The sequence below is a fragment of the Sceloporus occidentalis genome, unplaced genomic scaffold (assembly GCF_023333645.1).
Source record: "Sceloporus occidentalis isolate IW3139 unplaced genomic scaffold, rSceOcc1.0.p SCAF_107, whole genome shotgun sequence".
Classification (NCBI taxonomy): domain Eukaryota; kingdom Metazoa; phylum Chordata; class Lepidosauria; order Squamata; family Phrynosomatidae; genus Sceloporus; species Sceloporus occidentalis.
The window spans coordinates 1,657,560-1,679,727 of record NW_028317087.1 but is presented as its reverse complement, the minus strand read 5'-3'; the positions used below and the strand labels follow the sequence as shown (position 1 = coordinate 1,679,727).

General features: G+C 40.4%; 1 protein-coding gene across 1 annotated transcript in view; it reads right to left on the bottom strand.

Annotated features, from left to right (window-relative positions):
- The window catches only part of LOC149283254 (atrial natriuretic peptide-converting enzyme-like), a 79,395-nt gene extending 58,004 nt beyond the window's left edge, over positions 1-21,391 (bottom strand). The window contains exons 1-3 of the mRNA XM_089497793.1: positions 20,532-21,391; positions 19,201-19,669; positions 12,154-12,298 (exon numbers count right to left, since the gene is read on the bottom strand). Of these exons, the coding sequence (XP_089353919.1) occupies positions 12,154-12,298; positions 19,201-19,669; positions 20,532-21,391 (1,474 nt within the window). The remainder of the gene's footprint in view (positions 1-12,153; positions 12,299-19,200; positions 19,670-20,531) is intronic.
- Between the last annotated feature and the right edge of the window lie 777 nt (positions 21,392-22,168).

Genomic DNA, 22,168 nt, shown 5'->3' with positions numbered 1-22,168 from the left:
TTAAGGCTGTGGGGCTCCCAGAAACTACAATCAATTGTTTATCAGAACACAGTCGGATAAAATGAAGCAACATTTAATCTATACCAGCAGCTGCACTGTGACCAGGACACATTTTATTAATAGGATTATTTGTATTTTTTTTTTTTTAATTATTACTAGATGTCCCTTAGATTTCAAACGTTTTTTTTTTTTTCTTCAACGTGGAATGCCGCAGCGCATAGCAGCAATTTGTTATGGGAGGTCGATCATTCACAGCTGTTAAAAGTCTTAATAAACTGATATGAACTTTGAACCCAGGCTGTAAATATGTTTTTTTTACTTGAGAGAACTAAACATAAAACATAAAAAGACTTTATTAAATTATACTAAAATGCTAATGTCCTAGACAATAATAAGCTACATAACGCTATTAAAGATACCCCAGAAAACCATATTGTTTACCGTCAAATTCTACATTTCTTTTTGGGAAAGAAGACTCTATTTTATACACGCAGCGTGACATGTTGAACACTATAATACTCTCATATCCTCCAACTATTCTAAGCCCTTACTGCTTCGGAGGAACATTTGAGAAGTAAAGTATGCAGTTAAGTAAAACTGCTCACAAACTAAATTAATCTGCACTGAGACAGCTAATGTACCTAAAACCTATTTTTTCATAGCTCTGCAGCCTACGTTCCATAACAAGACAAATGGCAACAATATTACTGCTATAATTTAATATGCAATTTGTCCCATTACTGCAAAGAAAACAATGGTTTTTGAATTCCATTAACGTATCTTACGCTATAATTCATTTTGAATCCAGTTTCTTTATTTAGCCCAAGCCTTTCATGTCTCGTTTATATTTAGCTTTGCTTTGTTATAAAGAGACTGAGAGGCAGCACACACGCTATTTCTGTAAACACATCATGGAATCTGGGGAACTGCTGGAAGGCAGAGGACTGCAGGGCAAGCGCCATGACTGGAGGTGGAAAATAAAGCATCCACGGTCAAACAATAACATGCTATTCCATGATGTGCCATCAACATAATGTTTACATCTAATTTATTACAATAAACTGCTAAAACCTTGCGATGCTTGGCTTTCAGTCAAAGTAATTGGTATTAATTGGTATTTAAATGTATTAACTACGGTATTTTACATCAAGTGAGCTTACTTGTCAACACTTACATCCCTTCTGTTGGTCTCCTCGGAGGTTGACCATACACACTATACACAGCAGTTCCCCTCCCTATATCTCCTCACTTATCTCCAAATACACTCCTAACCGGTCCCTCCGCTTATCTGATGATGTTTGTCTACTGTGTGCTGTAATGTCTACCCCTCAAGGAATGCCCTACCTTTGCATATCTGGTTATGTCTCCAATCCTTCAAAAAATATCCACTTCCCTAAATAATCCTATTAACCAAAGTACCACATCATAGAGCTGGCCACGATACATTGTTTTTCCAATAAGTTGATAACCAGAAAAGAAAGGAATTTAGCAAAATCTGGATAAAATTAATTTTTTTACAATATTTGGTGCCTTGTGTGTTTAGGAGATACTAAGATAAACTTGTACCGTATTGATATGGTACATGCCCAGAAATATTTTATATATTAAACAAGAATTTCATCCCTGCTGACAGCTGGCATATGTGTTTTTATGAATTCCACAGAAACGGTCTTATTCGGCACTGAGGCATATTGTGCTTATTATGTACGTGCTAGAAGCCTCTGTGAAATGTTCTCCTTAATTCTCCTTACATTTCACGCTTCATCAAAATCCCAGGGAAGGCTATATGGCATGCACATATACACAATGCCAGCATTATTGGTGAATAGCCTGAATTCTTAAAGACATTTCCCTGATATCTGCATTAGTTGAATATCATCATCAATTGAGTGTTGTTGACAATGCTCTCGGAGTAGGCTCAGAGTTATGTGTTTAGCGATATTTAAATATATTTAGAGATAGTTAATAGGTTGAAAAAAAGTCCATCGAGGTGAACCCTTCCAAGCATCTATCTCTCTTGAGCCAGAAACCCCAATGATAACTTTAAAAAAAAAATCTTTGTTTGACATGAAATCTCCTCTAACCTTATAGGTTGATGTTTGTAATGATATATTAAAAGATGCCCAGATAGGCTTTCATATTACCCTTAACTATGCTTGTATATGCAAATTATATCCCCATGAAGGCATTTTTCTCCAAAGTAGCTAAGCCCAATTTGGACTGGGCTCTTCCAGTCCTTTAAATTTGTTGGCTGCTTTTTCTATTTCCATTATATCTTTTTTTGTAAGAACGAGTGCCCAAAATCATACTGCAGATTCAAGGTATAGTCTTAGGAATGATATATCTCATTCTTATCATGTACACTCATTCCTCTGTTAATACAGAATTACATCTTGCTTGCTTTTTGCCTGAGCAGTTCTAGAAAATACTCCCAGACCCTTCTCCATAGAGGCTCAGACTTCCGTTAAGCTCCAGTACTGATTTAATTTCAAATGTACTCTGTGAATATTGAGCGGTTGTTTTCAGGGCAATGCTTAAGATCAACTCATATCATCATTATTTTCCAACATATGATTACATGTGTGTGCACACGTGCTATAAACATACTTGCTTAATTCTAACCACACGAACTGCTATGATGCACAGTGCGAAAAATGTGGAGAACCGAAACCACAACTCAAACTATATCTTCACCTATCATTGAAATAAGTATTTTCCATTACAGTTGATACCAATAAATCAATGACTAGGTTTAGCATTTCAAGTAAAATCATGTGTTTGGTCATTGAACAGAACAGTCAACAGTAGTAAATCATACCTCCCAAAGTTTGAAAAGGCCAAAGAGGGCTTTACTGGGACTTTTTAATGTGACTTCATGACCTTCTGGCAGTTATTTATATAATTGAGTAATATTGTGACTTTTAAGGCTGTAGATTTTAGAGATGAGCTCATAACCCAGAAAACAATGTGAGCCCCAAGAAAAGAATGACCAAACGTAAAATGTTGGTGCAAAACCTAAGATATAAGATATGCAAAAATATGGTACTTATTACAAAAATAAAGCAATAGTGAACAAAAAAGTATATAAAGAAAAAATATACTCACAACAAAAGCCATACATGACAATGGAAAAGCATACTAGTGACAGTGACTAGGAGCTGCTTCTTGGAGATCCCCCAATGTTTCGTCAGAATGTCTTTATTAAGGGTGAGTATACTGTAGTTTTTTATATATTTTTTCTACATAGCATGTTTTTGCTTATCTTAAAGTGTGCACCTCCCTCTTTTCACTTTTGGCCATTAATTGATGGTCTTTTTTAGGGCAGAGTCCTGGGGTGTTGTACCAAGCTTTGTTATTTTATTCTATTATTTTGGATGTGCCTCTCTTTTTTCTCCAAGAATTGCATCACTTCTTAGTAATTGACACATACTTGTAAAGTGCTTCAAGTTTTTTTTATAATTGGGTCCCTGGACTGTATGAAAGTGTTTCCCAAATAACACTATATTGTTGACTATAACATTTTTAGCATCGATCTGATTACTTATATATGGATCACGTAATCGAATCCATTGTATTCTGCAACTGTTTCATTCTTACAAGGATCTATAACCATGCACACACAAGAGCTCAAGCCCCTCAAATCCTATTTGAGCTCATTCTGCATTGGAAATATTTCTTATTAAAGACTTAAACGGCTTAGATCTCATTCATAACATTGACACATTAACATTGGACTATTTAGCAATCCAAGCAAGAATATGATAACCCAATATGATGGTAAATGAAATCTACATGCAATAATAAAAGCTGTTTGAGGTATCACCTCCAATATGCAGCAATGTGCAAAGCATTAATATCAGAGAACACATTTGTCATTCCAGAAGCAACATGAATTGTGTATTTTTCACATTTGCAGATTTAGCCCCATAGTACAAGAAGGAATTCAAAGAAAAACTGCATATAAAATGTGCTTTCACATCTGTAACGAGGTAAGTAACAGTGGGGAACAAGAACTTCACGGCAGGTAAGAATCACTTGCCCCCCCTAGCCTGACCATTCCAATATGTGTTTTACAATTTCTGCGCATATGCTCCATCGATTTAAGAGACCATTTATCTTATGTTATATTTAAGAAGCCAACCTTAAATATTTAGGCTATGATAAGTGTGTTTGATATCTGTTATTTTCTAAAGTAATCTTGAGCCTTTTGATTTCTTGCAGACAAAGAATCTATATCCCCTCCCCCCAAAAAATTAAATAATATTTATAAAAATTATATTAATTGACATGCCACCAGAACCCCGATAAATCTAATTCAAAATTAAATAGTATTAATAGTCCGATTGAATGATAACGAATGATAACTTCCCTATATCAGACTGAGAAGGGAGGCTTATCTAGCTATATAGAGTGAGCTCAACTATGAAATAAACTAGCACTCAAATTCAAATAAATCAGATGATGAAGAAGATAGTATTTGTTTGTGGGAGTATGAGGAGCCCACATGGGATTATTTAGTGTAAAGAACTTTAAAATGTAAGGAAAGGTCATTGTTCTGCTTTAATGGTGGAATCTGTAAAGGCAGATGCAGTGCCCTCCACTTTTCCCCTATACTGGGTCAATATCGTACCCAAATGTTATTTGCCCCTTTAACCACTGGGGATCAGGAGACATTTGTTTCCCTGGCAGTGGGGATTTAGGAGATTTACCTTAAATTTAAAATAAAACTTTGCTCTGTCAAATTCTATAATTACGCCAAAGAAAAAATTATTGGCAGAAACAAAGTGTCCATGAGTATGGGACTCCTTTTTGCACCCTTGGTGCGCCTAGTCCATTATTTTTTGTTAACTATTGTGAAAACCATCTTAATACTGCGTCCTATGACATGCAGCAGAGAAAAAGGGCTTTTAAGATTAAAATAGACATTTAGTATTTTCCCACTGACATTTTTGGGTAAATCAGTTCATCTACATCAGATAGAGCAGAAAAATAAGTTTCCATATGAAAAATGTAGAATCATTCAGAGTTTAATACAGTGATAATACAAAAGGATGCACATCTACTACAGTTCATAGGATAAGCACTGGAATGCAGAGAGTATATTTATATTGGAAAACGTTCCTCTTTTATAATTAAGTGCCTTAAAAGAATGGATTTCAATGGTGTCATTAGCACACGGTAAAAAAATCACTTAACATTTTTTTATGAATTCAGCATGAGTGATTTCAGTTTTGTGATATTGAAGGAATAAATAGATCAAGGAAGTTTGCACTGGTGGAAGTAAATAATATAAATTATTAAATCATAAAAAATCTATTTCTCCCCAATGTCATACTATTGCATGTTAAAAGCCACCAGTTAACCATGGAGGCAGAAATTAAAACAAAGATGATTTAGGGCCCTTGTGGTGGGATTCCATGTTGGGTCCTGGAGATGCCCTGGACATATTCAAGTAGGTCAACTTTGGGTGGGCCGGTCAAGAATATGTCAAAATTATATGTGTCCTGGAAAACATGGCTGATGTGGTCTTCCTATATCTCACTGGGTTATTCAAAGAAGCTAAAACCTTTTTTATATTGGGTCATTCTTTTAAATATCACATTATATAGAAATTATGACTTTTAAAACAGATTACAAAAATGCATATAAAATGGCAGTACATTTTATTTTTCATTAAGAAAACCTTTCTCTTACCAAGGTTTGCACAATTGTTATATTAGGTGTGTGAGTTGCTGTTGGAAGTGAGGATCCACCGGTGTTTATACCTAATGCCGGCACCCATACTTTTGGACAAAGCAAGCAGGCAGCAAGAAGGGATTGGATGAATTAGAATAAATACAGTTTTGTTATAAATACTTTTTGCACTAGTGGTATTTGCGTAATCATTTTCCTAAGTGTGAAAAATTACATTTATTGGCACTTTAATTCCATTTATTTTGAAATCCAATGCTAACGTCTGTTGTGCTAAAAAAATAGATTTTGTGAGATTCTTGTACTACATTTATAAACGGAAATATCCTATTGGTTGCAACGAAGTTGTTTGTCTTTAATACATGAATAAAGTCTATAAATGTTTTTTCACCACTTTCCAAAATAGATCCAGTTGTTTTCATGTACAACATCATCCTGAAGTATATAGTAAACACCATCAGGATACTTCACGAAAAAAATTCAGCATTGCTATAGAGAACACATTTAACGACAGCGTTGCAAGAATCATGTAAGAGGTTTTCGCAATGTGGTAGGAGGGAGTGACACTTTCTGATCTTATGTATATATTCTGTTCATATTTGAAATAACCTACACAATGATTGCTTTGGAGTAAAAAGAAGAGGAAAAAAGAGGAAAATTAGCTCTATGCTATATATATATATATATATATCAGGGTTAGTGCAAAATGCCACAAATGCCAGGAGTTTACAGCTCCACTATGGTTTGGGATGTGACTGTGAATCCTTGGGTTTTCATCCATTAATTGTCCTGAGAATGCCCTTAAATGATGTTTTGAGCATGATTTAATTTTTTTATTTGGGGTCACTTAGAAATGTCCTTGGTTTTGAAAGAAATACACATTTTGTCCATTAAAATAACATCAAATGGATCAGAAATAGCGTAGACGTAGTTAATGTTATACATGACTATTGTAGCTGGATTTTAATGGAATATCTTCATCGACGTACACAGGCCCTTTATCACTCCCATCACTCCTGTGTTTCAAACGCATGTTGTGTTCACCGATCCATGTTTAAAAGGATCATTAGAAAACTCTTTTACAATAATACTAGCACAGCCAAGTGACCCCAAACGTTTGAACAGTAGTATATATAAATGCTCTCACACTATTTTTTATACTATATTTGTTAAATGTGTTCCTGCTATTTATTCAGTTTATTAATTATCCATTTATAAAAAGTGCTATGATTTATGTAATGTAATATATCCATTGCTATGTTGTAGCCATTGGCTATTATTCTTGTTGATCTTGGTGATTCAGTCAAATAATGAATACAAATAAATTAAGTTAAACAAACAAAAGTAATGATGAACAATGATTCCGGCTCATACTGAGCACAAAATGTGCCAGTTCTGGAAAGGTTTGGCTCCAGCACCCCCCTTTGCAGTGCATACCGAAAACGTCTGAGTAATTAAAGGGGTAAGACAATATTCTGGGATTATTTATTAGCGTGTTCGAGCTGGCAGGCTGTGAGAATGTCTGAAAGGCTGCCGAGAGACGACCAGGAAAAAATGTATTAAACTGACCACAGTAGCCCACGCCTATGTCAGGAAAAAAAACATCTGCCACCTGAAAATGATGTTACCGAGAACACAGCAAGATGGATATTACGACAACTAAGCAGCATGCCTACATGAGCCTAAACAAAAAAACAAGAAACTGTAGAAATGTGATACTGGTGAAATCGGAAAAATGCTGACATTTTGTTTGCTGTTGCACAATTTCCAAACACATTCATTCTCTAAGTGTTGGTTGAGTTCACTCTAGGGTCATTATTTTCCTGAAATAAATCTGTAAGTTATCATCATGGGTATTCAGTAATGTGAACCCAACAACTGCATTCTCATATGGATAAATTGAACATGCAGCATTACAAGGAAGGTTGGTCCTTACAGACTTATTTAGGAAGTGTTTAGTCCGCATCTCAGTTAGCTTCTTTTAAGTGCTTTTCAGTTCAGTTAATGTCAACTGAGCATAATATTTTCTCAGAAATTCTTCCTTTTTCCATGTTGTTTATTTAAACAATATTTATATGGGCATAAAGTACCCATATATTTAAAACAATGATTGCCTGATATTAAGAAATGATCTTGAAAAAAGAACATCAGACAACTTATTTTGCTTGACAAGCTTCACGTTACGTGTTTAATTAGGGTGTGTATGCGGAGGATCCTGTGCTCTTTTTTTGGGAGTGTTATAAATATACAGTAACCTGTTATGGTTTTTTATACACACAAATCTATTTTACTAGAAAACTCTGGGGAGTGAAAAACAAAGAAAAAGTGCTCTTTGGTGAGCTTCATTCAAGGTCCATGGTGAAGCCTCACCAACTTTTTGTGGTTTGCATTTTCTGTACTTGCTGGTCATATAAAGGTGAATAAAATCTACTGTGAACTTAAGAAAATGGGAGTGATTACAGTATGTCAAAGTGTTTAGTTTTCATCATTGTCACCGGTGAAAACTAGATTTTAAGGCCATGCTGGAGTTAGAGAAGAGCAGCTGTGGCATGTTTTATGCAGTTAATTGAAAAATACAGGAAAATAGAACATCTCAGAACAGAACTCCAGCCAGGAACTTGTGGTATATGAATGAAAATATACCCTAAACTAATTCCACGGAATGATGTACTAATTTAATTAGAGTGTAACATTTAGTCATATTATCACATTCCAGTAATGCTGGAAACATTTAATGCAGGAGAATTAAGCAAACTACAATACAATCTGTGAGCATTTTCTTTGATTTACACATTAATCAGGTACAAAAAACCCCAGAAAATTAGTGAAGGTGATACATAATGCAGTGAATGCTGAAATTTTGGAAACTAATTAACAAATTAGAACTAATACAAAAATGCAAAGCCTTTTATATTTCTTTATGGTCCCCTGATATTAAATATAAACATTTCAGATACTTGTGGATTTTTGTAAAAGTTTCCCACCTAAGGGAATCACATTTTTTGGATGAGAAAAGATGCCACCCTAATGTTCAGTTTCCATTTTTAGTGTAAGTGCTGCAAACCTTTCATTTAGTTTGGAAGTATGCATGACTTCAATAATCCAGCTAGCAGCTTGTATCTTGGGATCTCAACATCTTGCAAACAGAAATACCGTATTGGCTCGGATATAGGCCGCACCCGCATATAGGCCGCACCCTAAAAGTTAGATACTTTTTTAATGAAAAAGGTTTCTGCCCCCCCCCGAGATATACTGCCACTCTGTCCCGAAGATGTGTCCCCCTGAGATATGCTGCCACTCTGTCCCCACCCACCAACCAGACTTACCAGTGCAGACTCCACGGGGTCTTGCAGGGCCGGCGGGGGACATCTACACATAACACTTCAACTTCCGGTGCCGGCACTTCCGCCGTGGGAAGTACCGGCAAGGAAGATTGTTCGCGCAGACGTTCCCCGGCAGCAGCGATGCGAGCAGAAACAGCCTCCGCTGCCAGCACGTCTGCAAGATGTGCTTTAAAAATCTCCCTTGCCGGGACTCCCCCGTGGGAATTCCCGGCAAGGGAGATTGTTAAAGCACATCGAGCAGACGTGCCGGCAGCGGAGGTCGTTCACGTTCATCACCGCTGCCGGTGAACGTCTGCGCGATGCGCTTGGACAATCTCCCGTACCGGCACTCCACCCGTGGGAAGTGCTGGCAGGGGAGGCTGTCTGAGCGTATCAGGGAGTAGGATGCAGGTCCCCTACACCGCTGCGGGGGATCTGTGTCCTAACCCTGCTGCCTGCCCGGCGCCTGGGACTGCATGTCCCGGCCGTCGGGCGCTACACCCCGAATATAGGCCACACCCCCACTTTAAAGACTTAAAGTGGGGGGAAAAAGTGCGGCCTATATTCGAGCCAATACGGTAAATCTGTAATATGTTATATTGTTAACCCTACCATAATGCCACGGACTTAACCTTTGACTGTAGACATGAACTGAATTACCCCACGCTACCAACAAAAAACCTGCAAAAGAGCGATAATTTAATACATCCATTAAATAAATAATTCCCAAAATATATGAATGAAAAACAAAGATAACAAGAGTGTATAGGAAAAGTGTGTATAAGATAATATATGATCGATGAATAAAAAGAAACATAATTGAATTAATGATTGATAGTCACATAAAACACATTTGAGATGTTTACCAAGAACGCACAGCGGCTTCATAGCCTGTCCTACGCAGAGTCCCCACTTGGAAGCATCTCAAGTTTCGCCTGCACTAAGAGACCAACAACTCCACATATATGTCTCAGTCACATTAGTTTTGTATGGTATTGCTGTCTAGTCAACCTACAGATGATAGATAATGGATGAATGCAATGGTGGATAGATGAAGAAAGAATCTCTATCTATATCAAGTTCAAACATTCTGTCCTGGTTTCCTAATTATTATTATTTGTTTTATATCACGCCATCATATGCTGCAGCCCTGTACAATGGGTAAACATGACATAACATGTAGTGCATAAAATAAGAATTGAACTTACAGAAACAAGAGGTAAGGAGGCTCCTGCTCAAACAAGTTTACAATCGAATTGCTAATCAAATCTCCAAGAGTCCAGTGCTTATCCTGCTGGTCAATGAAGTATAAGGGAAGACCCAGTGCTCTGTACCTCACCTGAGGATTACTTCTGATTATAGAATATGGTACAAGTTAGAAAAGAGATGGCTCTTGGAATATTAGGGTGTGCTGAAAAAATTCAACTGAATATTCTTATAGCCACAGAGCATGTGGCAGTATTCCTGGTCTGGATAGGTCAACATGGCAAACAAACACCAGGATAGCCCCCAAAAATGGTCTGGGCAGCTTAAGATGGCACATACAAAGGCATTTCAAAACAATCCCTGCCCCTGACAATTGATTGTTGTGTTAAGTGGAAGATGAAGCAAGGTAGCTGTCTGCGCTCCATACTCACTGCTCCAGGCAGTAGATGTTGGGTTACCACATCGGCAATGTGAAGATAGTATAGACCCAATTTTCGGTAAGCAGCCACCAGGGGGCTAAACAGTTCTTAGGGTTTGGGAAGATTTTCCCTTTATACTTCCTATACGTGATTTTGAAATATTTTTCTCAACCATTTCTAAAAGTGACATTCATTCTGGAAGCTTGAAGCCCATTTTATAAAAATGACAAAAATGACAAAACTAATAAAGAGCTAGATAACACATGATTGATGAATAAAAATAAGAGTTGTAAATTAAATGAAATTTTGATGTTTAGTCAACCTACGCAGTATAGATAATGGATGAACATAATGATGGATGAACAAAATGATGAAAGAACGTAAGCATGACAGAGAAGTACCTTTGCACAACCAAGTGATGCGTGAGCCACGAGGTAAGAAGCATCAGCGGAGCTAGCAGCTGCACACACCTCCACCTTCAGACTATGGTTGCTGTGGAGGGGACTCAAGAAACAGCTGCTGTGGACCTAAAGATAAGTCTGTGGCCAGTTGCGTCTTTTGCCACAGCCCTGTTCTAGTGAAGTGTTATCCATCCTTTCTTGAAACTTCTTTTTTTCTTGTTTTGTCTCGGAACAGGGCTCAAAATCTGTTTAGTTTTGACAATATACCTCGCCCACACCTCAATAATCTGTAAGGTTTGTGGTGCTGCCTTTACAGGATATACAATGATTACATCTACAGGCAAGCACCTTTACCTCAATTCTTAAACACTTCTTTTTATTTCTCATTCACTCTTATTCCCCAAACAGGAACTATGCTTAGAGATTGATGGTTACAATCTTCCCAAAGGAAAGTGCAGTGGTGTAAGAATGAAAATCAAAATATATATAATGTATATACTGTATATATGTATATACTGTATATATATATATATATATATATATATATATACAAGCTGTTTCAAACTAAAGACACTGACTTAATGGATTTCTAGCCAAAATACAACAGGATATCCATATTTAACTATTCCTAATAAATTGTGTAAAAAGGGCTCACACAGTATTAAAACCTGCAGGATAAAAGAGATCTTGTTTGGCTGGCAAGCTGCCAGTCCAGACAGATATGCCAGGGGTCCCCACATATCACTCAGGAAAAAAATCAACATATTTAACTCCCACACCAGTGTTTGCTCCATCCAGATCTTCCCTCGTTATTCACCAACAATGTTCTGAAGCAGAAATGTGTTGCTCAAGTTTCAACAATGCTAGGTCTTATATGATCCAGAATCAGAGCTGGGACCACACAAAAAAACATAGAGGCATCATATACCATGAAGGCCTCCCGATCATGATCCTTCCTCTCATATTAAGACAGCCGAGGACTACAATATATATATATTCGGGTTCATTACTAATATTTGTCAAATCCAATCCAAAAACATCAACCCTCCTAACAAGTATATTTATTTCATACATTAAGGGGAAGGCCAATTTTCGAACTAACATTTTACTCACCAACAAATGTGAGCAGAACAACCAGCAAAAGAATGAAAGCACAGATGCATGGGATGAGTATTAGCCGCAAGAGACGGAGGTACTTGGCAGATGCCGGCTTCTGAGAACAGCCATCCCCCATATTATCTTCATCTGCTCCAAAGACCTGAGCAACAGAGGAAGAAAAAAGCAGATTACTGTTATCAAGTGCATTTGGTTCCAGGAATAATTTTAACAGCTGCTATCTGATACATAATAACCATTGGCCGACAGTTAACCTGTTTGTAGCCATGGACCAGCGATAGCATGTGAATGTGCAGCACTTTTCTCACAAACCATTAAATATATTTTATTGTCCTAACACTTCACCCATACCCCAGTGGACTTCAGGATTTCTAGTAAGTCTAGCAATGAGAATAGTATGACTACAGCTGTCTGACACACAAAGAGTTAAAGAAAAAACACTTTAATTTTCCCCAACTCTTGTCTAACCTGAAGAGTAGATTAATTTAAGTGTATATCTCTATAGCATATTGATGACCGGCTGAAGCTAGAAACAACTTATTCCTATATGCAAATAGGAGTGAGGATAAGCTCTGATATAAGTGGAAAGTAGGCAGAAGATATTTAGTTGCAGAATGCAATGTCTATTTTAAGATCCATTTACAATTATTTACATAGCATGTAACTGATCTCCCTTTCCTCTAGTACGTGAGATGGAGAAAAAAGACCACTGTGCTATTTATAAGAGGGAAACACCATCTATTACATATGGAATGGTGTCAGACTATAAAAATTATACGATGGACCATGGATTCCATTTAGAAGAGAGGAAGCCCAGAAGTGTTAACACCAAGGAGGCTTCACAAAGCATCTGAGGTTTACAGCAATGTGGTTGGTAAGAAACATTTAACATTTATAAACCCACTTAATGCTGTAATTTCACATAAACACAGTGGAATTCTTCAGATGCCAAGCAGCTCATAGAATAAAGAGAGAGAGAGAGAGAGAGAGAGAGAGAGAGAGAGAGAGAGAGAGAGAGAGAGAGAGAGAGAGGGAGAGAGAGAGAGAGGGAGAGAGAGAGAGAGAGAGAGAGAGAGGGAGAGAGAGAGAGAGAGAGAGAGGGGGGAGAGAGAGAGAGAGAGAGAGAGAGAGATTGCACACACTCTCTTCATTAATGATTTTTTTTATTGTAGCAAAGGGCTTTGGATTACTTATTTTGTGTTTTGTTTTGATTTATATAATATAACTTCCTTTTATATCAACATAAACTTAATGCATGTGCTACACCATCATATTTTTTATTATAACAGCTTACCATTATAGGAATAGGGAAAGGAAAGGCTCTTTATTTAGTTTCAAATTCCTGGAGCTATTTAATGTAAACCAGCAGGAAGCTAGTTGGTATAGAATGAAAACAAAATTATTGCTATTACTAAACACTTTAACCATCTACTGCTGGCACAGATTGGCTGCTTATCCACCAAACAGATTAACAGACTTTATAATAGAGCCTGTCAATGAAAAATATCCTCTGAAGAGCCCAGCCTTAGCTTGCCCTATATTGTTACAGCCACTTACTGGTGTCTGTAATCCATATTCATGAAACCAAGACTAGGTCCTATGGAAGACCCAAAGTGGGTTCTGTTCCACACACAATTTGTTAGTTGGGAAGACTGACCCACCATACCAACAGCTAAGCCAACAGTTGCCACATCGGCCAATTTTTCCAGCACATATTAGATTTTACCATGTTGTTGACCACCACCTATAATACTTGGGAACTTCTAGGCTCCGGTTACCTACTGCGGGATGTGGCCAGGGCTACCCACCAACATTGCAGGACACACTCATTTAAGGGTACTATCCACTATCCAGGGTAGAAATCCTAGCACGCTGGGTCCTAAATATGCATTGTCCAGAACAGTATCTTGCACTCTGTCACCATATACCGTTCAAAGGTTTGGGGTCCCTTAGTAATTTCTTTGTTTTATATATTTTATATATATTTTATAAATATATAATTATATATATTTTATAAATATATATTTTATATACAGTATATATATATATATACATACATATAAATATATATTTTATATACAGTATATATATACAAACATATAAATATGTATTTTATATACAGTATATATATACACTTAAAGATACAATATACGGTATTTAAATGTTTAAAACACACACACATATAACCCACCCTCTTAGCTGTTCTAAAACAGCTCTTTACGGTATTAGAACTGACTTGCATTAAGGACCTAAACTGTACAAGATGGAGAATTCTAAATCATAGTATATTAAATTATACATGTGCAAGCAATCACATAGCGTTATTAACCGCGGTATACACACAGCAGGATGCAGAACTACCCATATTTACTGGAGAGACGTGAAGCACCAGTAAAATGTGGAAACAATAATTAAATGCCTCTTCGCAGCCACCAATTTAGACTACTATTACAAAGAACAGTATCTGAACAAGAACATGAAATCAGTACACTTATATCCATGATACATTGTACAGATGGCACTGACAAATGAGCATGGATGTATATGCGCACAGATCCATCCATCCTTTAATCCAAGGTGAGATAAATATCAGGCACCAAGTAGCCATGGGTCCTACAATTTTATAGCTGGTACACAACTTCTTAAGCTATTGTATATTGATCTCTGTAGAAATACCCTATGATTAGGCCTGGACACCTCATATATGAAGCAAATGTTGACAGGTCACTTATGTTTACTGCCGCTAATCTGGCAAATCTGATTCCTTATTGTGCAGGTGCAGGCTGGATACACATGGCCTCACGGCGCAAGAGTGCAAGACTTAAAGTGCCAGGCCGATTTTAATCTTCAGTCTGGCCCTGCTATCCTGTCCATATTAGCTCCTAAAACGACTGACCAGTTATTTGTCCTCTATTTTAACATTTATTCAAAGAGCACATTCTAAGCTCCATTATCTTAAAACAGAAAAGCAAGGAAAAAACAAATGGTGACAACTACAGCTGGGACCATTGGGTCCATGGGTCCTTGCTCTGCTCTGTTAGGTCCAGCTTTTATGGTTATTTCTGTTAACACCAGTGGAACTACACAGGTTTACACAATGTACTCCAGGTAGACACACAACACCCTATTCTCAGCTTGGCTAATGTTTATTTCCAAATGGGGCTATATGTAGCCATATTAACTATTTGTTACTTAGATTATTTGGATTTAAAGCAACACTTTCACCAAGTAGACTTCATCAAGCATTTGGCCAGTGGCATTTCACACACCGATTGTCCTGTTTTACCTTGACAGACAAGATAAGGACAGCAGCCATTATCAGTTGTCTGGCTTAGCATAGCCCCTTTTCCTCATTGCTAATATACTCTTATATCTTGTATATTTAAAGGTGCTGTTCCACTTAATCTTCTGCCAGGAAAACATAATTGTCGTGTGATATTTAATAAGGCAATGATAGGTTGTTACCTTAGAAAATGAAAAACTTCTATGTGTACACCTTCAGAGAAAGGAATAAAATTACTGATTTACCGTTTGGGCTACGTGGAATAGATGCATCCCCAAAGAGAGTATGAAACACCAAAAGAAAAAAATATATGAGCCGACTAATTGAGCATGAAGCCACCTAGGAAGTCATTTGGCTAACTATCAAGACCAGTAGAGCCAGACAGATCCGAGACAGGCCGAATGAAGTGTCCACTAACAAAATCTAAACAGAGTCAATTACTGTGGAATTAGAGATGACAAAATAATCTCTTCATTTTTCACTCTGGAAATCTCACAGATGGCAGATCGTACCGGGGAAAGAATTAAACTGTTACCAAACAATTATAGTGATTTAAAAAAAAGCAATGAATCATCTTGGGTGTAAACTTTAAATTAAATTAACGTTTCAATAAATTGTATTAAAACAAATTATCGAATTTGGAAGTACATGTCACATGATTATAAAACCTCATATTTGTGGATAAAAGGTTAAATAACTGATCAAACATTGAAGATACAGTATTTCAGAATTACTATCTGTTTTTATATATATTTAAACTCAAATTATGTGATTAATTAATTCACATCAAGCATGCATAAAAACAAGTTCTCCACACTGAAAATCCATTGTAAGCTTGCTTGCCAGGGAAAACATGTTTGATTTATTAAATGTTCTTTACACAAATCTGTCTCATTTTTATAAACAGACATGCATCCTAGAAAGGCAAGGACTCATTTGCCCAGAGGCTGTCACCTCAGTGGGTAACCACATCACTCTTACAATTAATTAACTCATTTAATGTTAACATAGCTACGTTCTCTTCCAAACAAATGTAGTACATAATAGGGAATGAAAAAAAAATCAAAGAAAATGACGCATAATTAAAAAAAAGGCATACATGTTAAAAACGAGCCAGTCTTTTATGATGAACATAAAATAACCATTCTCTGACATGGTTTGTTGAAGGAGTACGTGGCATAAACGTAACTACGTGGTAATGAAAAGGCGTGTAATATTGGGAGATGATATGCCATCAGTAGGAGATGTGTGTTGGACATAGTTTCCACTGGCTGTACAGAAGATTCATTTGATAAATTTCAAACATTAGAACTTAGAATGGCCGCTTTTTAAGATCAGAGACGATCCGTGCAATTACATGAATGCAATATATCTGGGGAAGCCACATCGCTGAACTAAAATGGATAAGACTTATTTGCGAGGGGTAAAATGGCATACTCATAACGAGAATGTCAAGGTAGCTTCACAGTCCACCTTCATTATGTGGTGACCCCTTATGTGCCCCACAGTGGGCTTCTGGTCATCAAGAGATTAGAGGATGTTATACAGACAGAGTGATGGTTTCCTTACGATTGGATGTTCTTTTCTGTGTGGGATTCTTTAGATGCACTTTGGAGGTTTGTTACATGTGCATAATGTTAATGTGCTACATTTTCAGTAATCTAAAATATGGCTGAATTACCAGCCTTTTTAGCAGATCAGAGAAGCACTTGTATCTGCCAATACATTGGTTAAAAAGTACTGAAGATCTGATCTGTACAATGTTAAGTTTTAGTAGTAATTCCACAGAGAGAATTTACCTCTTCAGATGTAGATAAACAAACACACAAGTTATTCTTGTTATTCAGTCACGTATACTGTAGTGGCGACATCTGAATGATGCTTTGGTAGTCATCGTAATATAACTCAGATACCCAACAGGACCTTGCATACGCTGCCAGGTAGCTCTTGAGCCTCCCCTTGGTGGTTTTTGTTTGGTTCCTTTTCTTTGTATTTTTATATATATTTTGCTATACAGTCAATATGTGTAGGCAATCATTTTATCTATGTTTGGACCAATAAACATTTGATATGTGTTTGATGTGTTGATTAGTCAATATAAATAAGGCATATATATATATATATATATATATATAATTATATGTCTGCAGTACCACATTTATTTACTTGACATAAACTAAATTTTTGCATCCATAGGTAACACATCTATATAAATATATATATATATATATATATAGATGTGTTACCTATGGATGCAAAAATTTAGTTTATGTCAAGTTATGTTTTATGGGTGCAATTAGTTGGAGTTAGAGGTTAACAGAAAATGATTTATAAGCATTCTATCATTCACAACACACTCATCACAATGCTATTTATCAAAGTCGGCCAGGTGTTGGGACGATAGACAGCAGCAGCCCCTCTTCAACTGCAGTCATCCAGCACCTACGATTACTTTATCGTGTAAAAGGCAGATACCCTTTAGTGTGACACTGCAAATGAGTTTTAAGGAACACAAAGTGTCAGTGATCTTGTGTCCAGCAGAAAAGCTTCTTCATATCTGTTGGTGTACAGAACAGGCACTTCAGTAAGTCAGTTTCCTTTAACACCTTGCTATCATCAGATCACAGTCCTGGTGGCACAGACCCTTCAGCTATGTATTGCCAGTGCTTAGGGAGTTTAGAACAACATAAACCTTGACATTAGCATTGGTAAGGTCATCTCAGCTTGCTCTACTACTGCTATACGTTAGGACGAGCAAGTTGGTACTAAAGGTCAAACTATGAGCAAGCTTTTTTACTTCATGTAAATGAAGATCTGGTGCTCCAGGTTGACCTCTTCAAGTATCATGTGAAAGAGCAATGCTTTTCTCCTCTGCTACCTTTCCTGCTAAGTTTGAGTTTGGATAGCGTGTCCCCCCCCACCCCCGCCTGCCTATACAGAAAAGGGAAAAGGCAGGTGGACTGAGGTTTATTGTAGGTATTTGTCACGGGGTCAGGTAGTGAAGGAGGATCCAACTATGCAGATATGTAGACGTAGAGAAGTCCAGTAAACAGTCCGATATCAAGGGCAACGGCAGGCAGCAAGGTCAAACGTATCCGAGGTCAAGGCAGGCAGATCAGAAGCATAAACGGTTAAACAGGTCCGAGGTCAAGGCAGGCAGATCAGAAGTATAAACGGTTAAACAGGTCCGAGGTAAAGGCAGGCAGATCAGAAGCATAAACGGTTAAACAGGTCCAGGGTCGTAGGCAGGCAGCGCAGAATCGTGGTCAAATAACAGGCAAAAGTCGGTACACAAGGCAATAGAGAAAATGGGAGGGAACAGCACACCCAAAAAGCATAACACTTTGAATGGGTAAAGACAGTAGAAACAAATGGGGCTTAAATAGGAGATGGTACTCACATACAGGCCGCGGCGTTGCGGCCGAGGCAGACCTGCGTCACGTCATACCCGCGGTCCCGGCGGTACGAGGAGGGGACGCGCCTGCACGCCGTGAGTGTGGAGGCAGGACTGCCCTGCCGACGTCGGGTCGCGGCAGAGCCGCGACACTGAAGCGTCCGCACGGCGTCGGCGGCAGTGACGGGCGAGCCGCCGCAAGCCTCAAAGGTACGTGCCGCGGCGGCACGCGTGACACCCTGCAGATGTCGGATCGCAGCAGAGGCGGAGCCGCGACACCGACGCGTGCACGCGGCGTCGGCGGCAGTGACAGACGAGCTGCCGCGAGCCCCAAAGGTACGTGCCGCGGCGGCACGCGTGACAGTACCCCCCCACTAGAAGCGCGCCCCGAGCGTGTCGGAGCCGGACGCAAGGGGTACAGCGCGTGGAAACGAGCGACACAACGGGGGTTGTGAACAAAGCGAGCCGGCACCCAAGTCGGCTCCTCAGGGCCGTACCCCTTCCAGACCACGAGGTACTGCAGGCTGTTCCGAACACTACGGGAATCAAGGATCCTGTCGACAACGTACTCCTCATGACCCTGGACGTCGAGCGGAGTAGGAGGCTTAAAGGGAACGGTGAACTGGTTGGCCACATACGGTTTCAGCAAGGAGACGTGGAAGGACCGCGGTATCTTCATGGTAGGTGGTAGATCAAGGGACATCGTCACGTCGTTGAGTTTGGCACGGACGCGGAAAGGGCCAATAAAACGGGGTCCTGGACAGTTGGCGTAAACGGATGTGTCACGTTGATAACCATACACGGTCACCCACTTGGTAATCCGGAGGAGGTGTTCTCTTGGTGTCAGCAAACCGTTTACAGCGACGTTGGGCTTTCAAGAGGACATCCCGGAGGTTCCTGATCTGCTTTGGTTCCTGATCTGTTCCTGCTTTGGTTGCTGATCTGTTCCTGCTTTGGTTCCTGATTTGTTCCTGAGTTGCGGCCAGCGCCCCACTAAGTGGAGTCCCAAGTCGAGTGCCCTGCAAGTGGGCAACCTGCCGTGTGCCCTGCAAGTGGCCACCCTGCCGTGTGCCCTGCAAGTGGGCTTCCTGCCGTGTGTGCCCCTGAAAGTGGGCTTCCTGCCGTGTGTGCCCTGCAAGTGGGCTTCCTGCCGTGTGTGCCCTGCAAGTGGGCTTCCTGCCATGTGTGCCCTGCAAGAAGGCTTCCTGCCGTGTGTGCCCCTGAAAGTGGGCTTCCTGCCGTGTGTGCCCTGCAAGTGGGCTTCCTGCCGTGTGTGCCCCTGAAAGTGGGCTTCCTGCCGTGTGTGCCCCTACTAAAGGGCTTCCTGCCGTGTGTGCCCCTACTAAAGGGCTTCCTGCCGTGTGTGCCCTGCAAGTGGGCTTCCTGCCGTGTGTGCCCCTACTAAAGGGCTTCCTGCCGTGTGTGCCCCAACTAGAGGGCTTCCTGCCGTGTGTGCCCCAACTAGAGGGCTTCCTGACGTGTGTGCCCCTGAAAGTGGGCTTCCTGCCGTGTGTGCCCCTACTAAAGGGCTTCCTGCCGTGTGTGCCCCTACTAAAGGGCTCCTTGCCGTGTGTGCCCCAACTAGAGGGCTTCCTGCCGTGTGTGCCCCAACTAGAGGGTCAACAACCCCAGGCCATCATGCATTGTGGGGTACAGACAGAGCCCCTCGTATCCCCTGCACCTGGGCTCCTATCAGACCTGCTCCCCCGGTTCATGACAATGTCAGACACACGACTGTTGACTGCTGGCACCGTGGAGGAGGAACGAGAAGACGGAGGAGGCAACACGACAGGGTGATAGCTTAAGGCAGCAAAGAACGGGGTACAGCCGATGGACTCATGAAGGGAACCGTTGTACGTCATTTCTGCGAGCGGGAGGAGAGAAGACCAGTTGTTTTGGCGTTCGTTGCTGAACATCCTCAGGTATTGTTTGAGTGTTTGGTTTGTTTTTTCTGTCTGTCCATTGGTCTGTGGGTGATAAGCTGACGATAAGTGGAGCTGTATGCCGAGTCTATGGCAGAGGTGTCTCCAGTAGCGGGATATGAATTGCGTACCTCGATCAGACACCATGTGGAGAGGGAGACCGTGAAGACGGACGATGTGGTTGAGAAAGACGTCGGCCAGTTGCAGAGACGAGGGCAGGCATGGTAAGGCAACGAAGTGCGCTTGCTTAGAGAAGCGGTCCACAACCACCAAGACGATGGTGTTACCTTGCGACTTGGGTAGATCCACGACGAAGTCCATTGACACGTGTGTCCAGGGAACCGTGGGAACGGGAAGAGGATGCAGGAGACCTTGAGGACGCCTCCGGGAGGTCTTCTGGCATGCGCAGGTGTGACAGGCGGCAAGGTACGCTCGGATGTTCTTGGTAAGGGATGGCCACCAGAACGATCTTCGGATGTGGTATTCCGTCTTCCGAAAACCAGAGTGTCCTGCGAGAAAGGACTTATGTCCCCAGTGAAGGACGTCCGTGCGGAGACCGGGAGGGACATAGAGACGACCCGGAGGAGGACGTCCAGAAGACGGGATGGCCCCTTGGGACATGCGGATTCTGCTCATCGTGCGGATGGACAGGCCGGCGATAAGGCGTGTGGATGGTGTCACGTATGCTAGCACCAAAAGGCACTCACCGCAGGAGATCTTCAGAACCGGGAACCACCAGGAACTCAGGATGATCCCAACCGTGAGGAAGCCGCAGTGATAGCAGAAAAGGGTAGATACTGAGCTGAAGCAGCGAGGCGCAGCAAGCAGCAGAGAATAGGAACAGCCAGGGGTCAGGTACACGATGCAGGTAGTCAGACGAGCCAGGGGTCAGGTACACTAAGCGGGTAGTCAGACAAGCCAGGGGTCGGTAACAAGAGTCTCAGGAAGAGGACGGGCGGATGAAGCCTTTGTCCAGGCTTTCTTTGATGTATCTTTCCAGGGCCTTGTTTTCCGGTTCGGAGACAGGGTAAGTACAACCCCTTGGTGCATTGGATCCAGACAACAGATCGATGGCGCAATCGTAGGGCCGGTGTGGTGGTAGTCTCTCCGCGTCTTTTTTGGAAAACACATCCAAATAATCCCAGCAGTGTTTCGGTACAAGGGTTCTGGGGTCTGTGGGTGTGATTTCGAGGACGAGATTGAGCTGTCGACAGGGCATGACACAGTTCTCTTGACAGTGGTTGCTCCATGACAGTATGTCTCCTTTTCCCCAGTCGATGTGAGGGTTGTGCTGATGTAGCCAGGGGTGTCCCAGGATGAGAGAGGCATGAGGAGACTTGATTATCTCAAAGGTGAGCTGTCCCTGGTGGGTAACCCCCACCAGTAGGGTCAGCAGTTTGGTTTCCAGTGTCA